Source organism: Chamaea fasciata, unplaced genomic scaffold (assembly GCF_029207755.1).
Source record: "Chamaea fasciata isolate MVZ Bird 193981 ecotype frontalis unplaced genomic scaffold, bChaFas1.0.hap1 SCAF_9, whole genome shotgun sequence".
NCBI lineage: Eukaryota > Metazoa > Chordata > Aves > Passeriformes > Sylviidae > Chamaea > Chamaea fasciata.
The window spans coordinates 8,158,618-8,169,585 of NW_027094094.1; the positions used below are offsets into that span (position 1 = coordinate 8,158,618).

The window sequence follows — 10,968 nt, forward strand, 5'->3', positions numbered from 1 at the left end:
CTGGTTCCTAATCTCCAAATACTCGAAGTTGTGACAAGTGGGCAGGGAAAGGAGGACACAAAAAGGCAGGAGTGTTTTGAACTCACCTAGGCTGATGAACAGAAGCACAAGGCAATGAAAATCCATTAGCCTGACTGCTCCCTGCAGAGGAAAACCAGGCACACAAAATCCAATTCATTATTCTCTTTCTTATTTAACGCTAAGTAAGTCATTGAACTTTACTACTTGATCTATCCATTTTCTTTAGTAGTAGGGCTGCAGGAAATCTTTCTCTTCTCAAAGGGGGTTTCAAGTTTCTCACTGATATCATGTAAAAATACTTGGGAGTGTATGAGTAAAAAATAACTGCATTTCAAAGGGAGCTTGAGCCATGCAGATAATGATAATTTTTCTTCTCTGAAGCACAGAACAGAAGAGTGGAGGCCCCTGGGAGCTGGGAGCACCATTGTTCTTCTTCCAGGCCATTATCTGGAGACAGACTCTGAGATAGACTCCGATGAGGCCATGGGAAGGATTATCTGCTCGGAGTGCTAATGGCATGCATTTGACAACATCAACCATTTAATTTATGAGGTGCCTTGCAACCTAAAGGCAAAGAAATTCATACCATGCAATAGCCCAAACACATCCGGTGCAATTAAAAATTGTCTGGTCCAAGCCCAGCCTGCTCTACAGCCCCACTTACCTAATTACAGCTATGTAGAAAAGTTCCACCTTCCTAAAAGGCACCTTACTGGATTTTCTACTGTGATGGCAGCGTTATATAACAAGAAATATATTAATGGAAACTATCCAGCACTGAAATCATTCCAGCCTTTTTATCATCACATTCCTTGCTCCCACATAAGTGAAGTGTGCAGGAATAAAAGCAGCTAAACATCATTCACCAGCAGACAGGATGGGGATTGCTCACAAGCCCCTAACAGCTCAGTGGTGCCCATGGGTGTTGGGATTCTTACATACACTCTGGGCAAACAGAGCTGCTCTTCCTGGGGAATTATTTTTCCACTGTCCTTGGCTTGTGGCCATGTCACCCTCTTGCATTTGAGGACAGTTTAGTGCTATGACCCACATGAGTTGCTCTTTCAGTTGCCTTGGTCCCAGTCTCTTTCAAAGGTTTGTCCAATGCCCTGTGCTCTGGTTTTGGAAATAATCAGACTTAAATAATTTTTTTTTCTATTGCACCAGCACTTGTAAAAAACTGAATTTATTTTGACTTTTCACGTACAGTGAGAAGCTTAATGGCTTAGTCACTAAACCTCTGAATAGAATATTCTGAGCAGCTTCTGAAAGGGAGGGAAGGTTTGGGTGGCAAGTCCTCTTTTTTCAGCACCAGTTGAGCAAAACAATGGGCCAGAGAGGGCTGGTCTGAGTCTCAGCTTCTGCAGCTTCACCACCAGACATGAGATTTGTGATCACAGTGATGGATCCAAATCAGGGCTGCTACCAAAACAGAGATCCCTAAGCCATCATTCTGCATCTTCCTATGCCAATTGTTACCCTTGTCTGTGCTGGGTCAGCTGAAACAAACCTTGTCTGAAAGGGCTGTTTTCAACCACAGGAGCCCACTGCCCATGCAGCACCACAGGCAGCAGAGCCAGGCTGGCGAGTGACACATGCAATGGGGCTTGAGGGCTGGGGAGGAGAGGGGGCAGGCACCCTGGCTTGGACGGGCTGATGCTGAAAACCAGAGGCATCTACCCTGTTGCCAGAGAGCTGGTAACTACCTGTCAAGGAAACAGGAACAAAACCTCTCCCGTGGATGTTCTCAAGGTGGTTTAGAGCACTGCTATAACGCCTGTTGTCACCGGCAATGGCTGCAGCAGCTGCCTTGTGCTGCATATTAGCTGAAAGCTCCCAAAAGCCCGAGTATTCGACACAAGCTGTTTTGTGAGCATCCCCACAGATGCTCCTGGATGCACCGGCAGTGTCCTAGTCTGGCGACGGGAACCTCCAGGGTACCAGCGATGCTTGGGGTCGGGGCTGTGTGAGCAACAGGTCCCACACCGCCCCTGCTGCCTGCCGTGCCCTCAGCGAGGATGAACGCTGCCTGCCAGGGAACGCTGCCTGCCAGGGAACGCTGCCTGCCAGCGAACACATCCCACACCGCCCTCCGCGTCTAAGTGAGCTAATTGAGATTTTATTTGACGGCTCCCAAGTGAGCATTTAGGGGAAGAGCAGACAAACAAAACACCCCTGGCTGAAGGCGGGCTCTGCGAGCGGGCGAGCTGTGGAACAATGGGAGCTTGGTGGGACATGTCCCGGTTTACCTGCTCCACTCCAAGAGGAAGCGCTCCTCCCTCCACGGCACAGTGCGGGAGTGGCGCAGGCTGGCACTCACCTTCGTGTCTCAGGATATTTCTGGGGTCTCTTCCGCCGCTCGGGCCGGTGAGAGGGACACACATTAAACACCCGAAAGGGAGCAGAGGGAGGTGACTGCGGGCACCGGGAGCTGTCTCTGCGGTGGCTGCGGTGGATGGGTTTGTCCATCACCACGGCTCGCACAGGGTGTGCAGCGGCATCTGTAACCCTCACCGGGCCAGTCAGTGCGGGGCTCTTCATCTGCACGTGGAAACTTCAACCCTGAGCGCTCTTCTCCCTTCCCCACTGGGAATTCCCTGCAGGGGTTTTTCTTGATTCCTTCTTCTTAACGAGAGGTCTCTAAATTTTGGCAGCAGATCACTGTTCAAATTTTACCACGTGGAAAAATCTTTTGTAATGAGATACTGTGCTGTCCCTGCAATTGCTCCTTACAGTGACAGAGTCCCCCTCTAAAGGAGGGCACCTTGCAGATTTTAAGGGGGCTGCAGCACTCACCTGGCCCTGAAAAATGGCATGTTGGTAGCTGAAATTTTTACACATATAGCACCTACCGAGATTTTGAGCTCTTTAGTGACTCTGTTTGCCTCTTTAGTGTATACACTTAGATCTGCTTTTCAAAGCATTGTGCCAATGGCTTAAGACCAATTACCAAAATAATTTTAGTAGGAAGAAGCCAAATATTGTGGCTTTGAGAGAGACACTGGACCAGGCTTGCAAAGGTACATCACTGCCTAGAGACACAAAACAGTTGCTAATGGCTAAGGCACTGAGCTAGTAGAAAATCCTCATTAAATCTCATTAAGGACAACAGGATTCGGTGCATTACACAGGATCAGATGGGAAGGGTACACCATTACATCTGAGATGCTCTGCTAATCATGGCAATGGCAGAAGTCTACAAATGGTAAGCTTCTGTTTTCTTCTTTAGGTTGTGAACCTGGAGGTCAAGACTCATTTCCTATTTGTCTGGGAATTTTGCACTCTGGTGCAGCCAGTATTCATAACTCTGAACATCAATCCTGAAAGGAATGGGTACAACCAAACCCAGACACTGCCCAGCACCTGGTACAGCTCATGTCTAGATTCAAACAGCTGCCAGGACACAGACAAAAAAAAACTTGTACTGCTGGGTGCTAAGGCCAAGCAGGCAAACCTTACCATGAAAAACCTGGAAACTGAGTGAAGCGAGGCAGAAAAAAAAAGTTAGCTTGTGAAGCAAATGTGAGTACCAAGCTGCTGGTTTTGGTGAACCAGGAAACTGATGGCCAGTTTACACAACAAACCCAAACTCCGCTCCGTTTCCAGCACGGCCGGCCCGATTCTGCGGCCGGTTGGCAGAACAGAGGCTGAGTCAGGGCAGGGGCACCCCGGGCACAGCTGCACCCCGCCGCCCCTGCCCGCAGCGCTGCCACCCCCCGAGGCCACGGGACATCTCCCCTTTGGCACCACGGAACCACCAGGAGGGTGGCTCCAGACTGGGGGACAACTCCAGGTCCAACGAAACTCAGGTGGAGCCACTCGGAGAGGAGGGGGAGATGCTGAGGGGATCCCGTGTGTCTGCGGCTGGCCAGCGAGCTGCGTGGCTTTACATCAGCTGAAAGCTGCTCAGGTGTGCTTTAGTCTGCTGCTGTTATCCACAAAGAAGAAGAAAAACTTCTAGGAATGTTTTGGGCATATTTCAGCCGCCAGTCCTTTGGTGGCATGGTCCTATATGGAATGTCTGACCTTTCACACTTCTCAACCTGCGTTTCCACAGTGCCTCTGCCTGATGTATCCCTCTCCAAAGCAATTACACTTTAGCAGTAAAAGGCAAACACCTACAGCATGGCCAAAGACACCCCAGTTTTCCTTTCTGCATTGACAATCATGTGTTTACTCACCAGCATCACCTTTTTTATCCTTTTCCCATCTTGTTCACTTTTCCCAGCAGATTTTGACAGGCTGGAGTTACTGAATTGCAGGGATAAATCACCTGCTGTTACCATGGGCTGCTCCTCGTGGATGGGCAGGCATACAAACACCTCAGAGAAAAAGCAGATCGATTTCTCCTGTGGCATGATTGACACAAATATTGTCAATCTTACATTATGCGTGATTGTTTATATAAAGAGAAAGAATCCTTATTTCCTCGTGGGGCGTTTGGGCGTTTGGCAGGGTCTGAAAGCGAGTTAGTGGTGCATAGGCTAATGCTCCTCGGGGAGAGTGTGCTTAGTGCTATTGCAGGAGATCACATTAGTGCTCTTGACACAATCAAACAGAAAGTCCCAGCTGAACAATGAGTTTTTAGGATGCAAAGTGAAACGTTAGGAAGGTGTGTACATCGCCGTGAATTTGCTTCACCTTGCTTGTTGGTGTGGTGGTAACACAACTATTTTTAGGTACAATCCTTCAAACAGAACATGACTTCTCCTTTCTGATGAGTACAAAGCTGGCTGCTAGTCAAAGGATAATTATTTCCCAACACATCACCTAACACACACCAGCAAACAAAACATTCATTATTTGAACTATCCACCACTAACTGTTGTTTAGCAGTTAACATTTTCTCCACGGCTTTATATAGGACTAATTGCTGCAGCTTCATTAGCAGAGGTCATTTGCTGTTGGTAACAATACTTTTCTGGAGATAGTCTCTCGTATGAGATTAGATTATCAGGTCAAATTCTGCTCCCAGTGGCAATGATGCCTGACCGCATTTGGCCTCACAAAAGTCTGCTCTTTTCAGCTCATAGCTGCCCAATTTCCAGCCCTGCAGCTGATATACTACATAAAGGAAGTAAGTGCACTCCACCAGACGGGAAATTACAATAAATTAGGAGAGTGTGCAGCACAAGGAAGGTTTGCAAAATAGCCACTTAAAGGTTATTAATAAAACTTGAGCCTCAGATAGGGTTTAGGAAAAAAAAAAAAAAAGCTGATAAAGAAGTTGTCCTTATAGTTGAGGACACGTGGATACCCAAGAGGGAAAGCAGCTTCTGCATAAGAACCAGTGCAAGCAGCAACTCGAACAGCCAGCTGACGCTGTCAAATCACAGTTCAGATCCTAAGCCACCTTTTTTGCACATAGTTCCATGCTGCTTGGAGCTATAGACAGTGGATGCTGAGGGCTGCAGTCTCAGAGTGCAGTGGATTTGCAGGAGGGCTTCTGTGCAGCTCTCACTGGTGGGGAGGGCCTGCTACTTGTCTGAAACAGCCTCAACTTCTCCGAGCACACAGAGAGCTGAATCCAGTCCTTCAACCTGATCTATTCCCATTCAAACACGTGGAGAGAGGCAGCCTCCTTTTCAGAAGTGCTGAGCAAACACTGCACAGAGTGCGGCCGGCGCCTTGGAGAATCAGGCGTCTTCCATGTGGAAGTCTCCAGGCATCCTCGCCAAATAATTTTGGTCCTGGCAGCTGCAGGAGATTTTCTCTGAGTGGATTTCTGCTTTACCTGTGTCTCCCTTCCCTGCAGGCCTGTGGCTCTTGGCTGCTGCTCTCCTGCCCACGTACGTGTGCAGCCGCATGCCTACCACCTTTTCTTTCTGACTTGCAGCTCCAACTGCTAATCCATGTCTGGTTTTCGTCAGAAAAAAATATTCATCCTGAGTGTTTGACTCACTGCCTCCGGAGTATTTCAGCTGCCCCACAGCGCTTCTCAGAGTATCCATCTCTGCAGAGAACAGCCTGTTCTGAGTGTGATCCACAGCAGACTGCTCGCCAGCAGCCTCCCCTTCCCCACACACGTGTGTGCCATATGTCCTGCTCTGTCCTCACTGTTATTGTGCCACCACTGCCTTTTCCACGCCATGCAGGATGGACTGGTATGCCCTGTGCAGGCTGCCAGTGGGATTTACTTCAGCTGTCTATGAAGGCACTCAGTGTGTCAGCCTCCAGACTCTTCCAGCAGGTCGTCAACTGGCAAAAAATCAACAGCAGATGAATCCTGACTGCTTTGCTGACACAGCTGGCCTTTCTGAGGTCAGTGGGCTAAACTCTCCTGCCTCAGTGCCATTACACTTGTTCAGGAGGTGCATCACCCAGCCCAGTTCTTCAGCAGGGCAAGTTCTGGCCATAAATTTCCCACCTAAGTTGGACCCTGTTGAGACAAAATTGTCACCACTTTTTAAAGTCTAAGGACAGAAGTGTTCGGATAGTTAAAACTGAGTGTGTGAACTGATTTATGAGATGACGATCCAAGTCCATTAGGCTGTCCTGCTCCATGCAGTAGGCACTGTGCTTCCTCAGGATCCAGCACCCTGCTGAGGCTGAGGGCATGACAGCCACTTCACTTCCCAGCCAGGACCCTGCTGGGGTCCTGTCCTGCTCTAGCCAGCAGGCAGGGACCTGGCCCTGCCCTGGCTCCGTGGTCCACAACATGCACAAGGGGAGCAGTGCTGTCTCCCCATCCCATCCCATCCCAGACATGCACAGCCAACATCTCGCTGCTGGCATCAGACATCACCATCCAGTGCACCCTTTTGGTCCTGTTGTGTTTGCTGTAATCAAAGATAAAACCAGATCGGTTTATTTTTAATAATTTGGTGGCAGAGTGACAGAGCCCACTTCACTTAGCTCCTGATCTGATGTCACCCCAGCATTTTAAGGAGCCCATTTCCCAGCAATCAAGGGCGACACCATTAACTGCAGCTCACATCAAACTTCAGTAACGTGAATGGAAAAGTATTATTTACTTCTCCAGTCCCTTTATTTTGCATTTGCATAAAAAGAGTAACGTTTTTCCCCACATGAAAATACAACATTAGAAATTGCAAAGGACAAATTCCTTAACTTCAAAAACAAAGAAAAATGAACAACTGGTTTCCAAAACAAACTGCAAGCCACCACCCCGAAGAACTCGCTTTGGGAAGTGCTGTTCCTGGGAGCTGACATTTAATTAAACTATACTCCTGAGTTTAATAAAGCTAAAAAATTTGCAATTTTATTCTGCACTGTCTTTTTGTTTCTCTGTCTGCCATGTATTCATTTCAGTAATGAAAATCTTTATGAAGCCACAAGGATAGAGCACACCTTCATAAAGCAATAAAGAAAGACAATCTTTCGGAGCAGGCACACTAAGCCGCAGCACTTCTGCTCACTTTAACTCCTTACTTAGAGCAATGAAAAATATAACATTCAGTTATCACGACCTGCTTGGGCAGGATCAGGCCTGCTGTCAGCACGAGGTGCACTTACTCGTGGAGTGGCATGTAATGTTTAGAGAGATTTCTTTCTCCTCAAGACCATTTTAAGCTTTCAAATTAAGCGTCCTCTGTAATCTTAAATATTCTGGTCTCCTGACTCCCAGCCATCTACTCCTATGACAATAACAACATAAAAAAAAAAAAAATAGAGAAGAATATCTTCCAGAAAGGAATAGTTCAAGAAAATGAGTATTCATTATCAGAGTGGAAACACCTTGTCTTTAGCCATTAATTTAGCCATTAATTTTTTCCCATTAATAAGGGAAGTCAGTGGACCTCAGTGCAACAGGAACACAACCATACTGGGTTTCAAACAGGTTTTTTACAACACTGTGTCAGGAAAAGCCATTAGATTAAGTTGTATTGGTAATCTGAGCCATCTTTGGAGAAAAACAATTGCTGTTCTTCCCATTATAGGTTGGTATTGTTTCAAAACCTATAGAGACACACTTGCTTGTGCTGCAATGGTATTTATTGCACATAGACCAATTACTTACACAGTAGTAAATTGCACCAAAGTATAAATATGTTATAAAACACACATAGAGAGGAAAATGGAAATGACACACAAGTGCTAACATAACAGCAGATTCACGTGGGCATTTGGAAGTAAAAATAAAAATAATAAAGTCTCTTAAGATATTTTAATTTATAATACGGATATATTTACAGTACCTGCAAAAAATAATATTAAAAAAGTCACTCTCTCAATAAAACTATAGCAGATCAGACAAAACCAGAAATCAGGTTCAGGGTCGGTGTTACTTAAACCTCCGTTTCCTTTTCAATCTGCATGTGTGTATGTGTGTGCAAGTAACATCTTCAAATAACTTTACAACTCTTTAACACTGTGCAAAAAACGACTTTGTCGCCAGTAAAAAAAAAAAAATATGTGCAGTAAATTTTTGTTGCCAGGATTCTCCCCTCTCCCCCGGTTCATCTGTAACTACAATGAACAAACTGCAGAAGGCTCCTCACACCCTCCCCCCCCTCCCCGGCCCTTGTCATAAAACCCTATTAGTGGTATGTAAATATGCTGTTTAATATAAACATGGTCCGTTCATTCCCCTGTACAATATGCACAGTTTGAGGTAGAAGTTTCCTAGCCTGACTGCTATTGTCTGGCCGAAGGAGATAAGCACAGTAACTCACTGCTGGCTGATGCAGAGGGAATAAGCATAAGAATATGGGTTGGGTGGTTTTACCCCCTTTCAAAATATACCAGCGCTCCTCATCGCTCATCATTTTCTCTCTCGCTATTCTGCAGACGAGGTGAGCACGGCTACTCCGAGATTAAAACTCATCTTGCCGGCAGGTCTCCGTCTTGCCGGCCACGCTCTGTGCCCGGAGCACCTGCAGCACCGACCCCGCGCCTCCCAAAATCCCGGTGCCCTGGGAGAGGAGAAGATCCCCGGGGCCAGGCGGGGGTGGCCGGACCCAGCTGCGGCCGGACTCGGCCGCCAAGGGCCAGCACCACCCGCTGCTTCGGCCACCAGCACGGTCCTGGGACAGTCCCCCGAGCGCGGGCGCTGCCGCCAGTCCCCGCGACAGCGCGTCTCCTAAAGACAAGGTGGCTGTCTCTGGGATGGGCCGGTTATTTCCTTTGTTCTCCGGTCAGTGGGTTTCCTGTTTTCTGTAGGTTCGGATGAGGTATGTCGTACACCAGTTCACCTGCTTTTATTCCTAAGTAAACACCCGCACTCCCCCTGCCAAGGCAGGGATCGTTTAGCTCGGCAATAGCATTGCCACCAGGCAGCTGCCGGGGATTCCTCCGCTCCTGCGCGTCTCCCTGCCTGCCTTTCCCCCCTGTCCCGGCTCCGACGCGGCCCCCACGCCCCCCCTATACCTTGGACTCGGAGTCGGAGGCTTTGCTATGTCTCTCGTCCAGGCTGGACTCGCTGCCGCCCCGCGTACCCCCGTTGCAGTCGGACCAGGTCCCGGCCAGGCTGCGCTCGGGGGAGCCCACGGTGCTGATGAAGCCCCCGGGCAGCCGGGCCAGCTCCCCGCCGCCGCCGTGCAGCCACCGGTCGGCTTTCCGGCGGCAGCACAGCAGCCTCTTGAAGGCCTTACGAAAGTCGGGGCTGCGGCAGTAGATGATGGGGTTGAACGCGGAGTTGGCGTAGCCCAGCCAGTTGAAGAAAACGAAGAGCCAGTCCGGCACCAGGTCCCTGTTGAAGACGTTGACGATGTTCACCAGGAAGAAGGGCAGCCAGCAGAGGGTGAACACCCCCATGATGATGCCCAAAGTCTTGAGGGCTTTCTGCTCCTTCATGGCCATGATGCGAGAGGTCTTCCGCTTGCTGGCTCTCCCGTTGCCGAGGATGGGCTGGTGGTGAGGGTGAGCGGGCAGGGGCGTCTGCGGCTGCTCCTGGCTGCCGTAGAACCGGCCCTCGCACCTATCGATCTTCCTCATCTGCTCCTTGGCCTCTCGGTACACCCGAAGATACACAAAGATCATGATGAGAAGGGGGATATAGAAAGAAATTATGGACGAGGCGATGGCGTAAGCCCTGTTGGTGACGAAGTCGCAGCAGCCCGGATCCTGGTAGCACTCCAGCGCCTGGGGGTCGTCATCCCGCCACCAGTGCATCATGATGGGCAAAAAGGAGACCAGGGCAGAGATGGCCCAGACGGTGCAGATGATGCCCTTGGCCCGACCCTTGGTCATGAGGCTCTGGTAGCGGAAAGGCGAGGTGATGGCCAGGTAGCGGTCGATGGCGATGACGCACAGGGTCTCGATGCTGGCAGTCACGCAGAGCACGTCCAGGGAGGTCCAGCACTCGCAGAGGAAGGATCCCCAGAGCCAGGTGCCCCGCACCACCAGCGTGGCCCCGAAGGGCACCACCAGCAGCCCCATCACCAGGTCGGCGCAGGCCAGCGAGGTGATAAACAGGTTGGTGAGGGTCTGCAGCCGCTGCGTCCTCCCGATGGCCGCGATCACCATCACGTTCCCGGCCACGATGAGCAGCACCACCAGGGCCATCAGCAGGCTCATGCCCACAGCCCACTGCTGCGACAGCAGCTCGGCGGCGGGCAGCTGCCGGCTCCCGGGCGGCACGGCCGTCACCCCGGCCACGGAGCGGTTCTGGGGGCCGCAGTCCGGAGGCAGCCACCCATCGCCCATGGCTGTGCGGGGCGCTCCGGCCGCCGCTCCGCACCGCGCCGCGGGCAGGAAGGCGGCGCCGCCGCCGCTGCCACCGCCCGGGGGCTGCCGCATGGCCCCGCGCCGCGCCGCCGGACGGGCCCGCCCCGACACCGCCCCGGTACCGCCCCGGTACCGCCCCGGCACCGCCCCGGCACCGCCCCGGCACCGCCCGCCGCCAATCGGCACTGGGGGAACGGGACTGAACGGCCCCGCCCGCGCACCGGCGGTATCGCTGTCCCTGTCCCTGCCCCTATCCCTGTCCCTCTCCCTGCCCCTATGCCTGCCCCTGTGCCTGCCTCTATCCCGGCCCTTATCCCT

The 10,968-nt window shown here is 50.7% G+C and overlaps 1 protein-coding gene across 1 annotated transcript; it reads right to left on the reverse strand.

Annotated features, from left to right (window-relative positions):
* Window positions 1-7,959: 7,959 nt before the first annotated feature.
* On the reverse strand, window positions 7,960-10,722 carry ADRB1 (adrenoceptor beta 1). Its single transcript, XM_066190898.1, has one exon. It carries the CDS (start codon window positions 10,720-10,722, stop codon window positions 9,346-9,348), a length of 1,377 nt encoding a protein of 458 aa, XP_066046995.1. The 3' UTR covers window positions 7,960-9,345.
* Window positions 10,723-10,968: the final 246 nt, after the last annotated feature.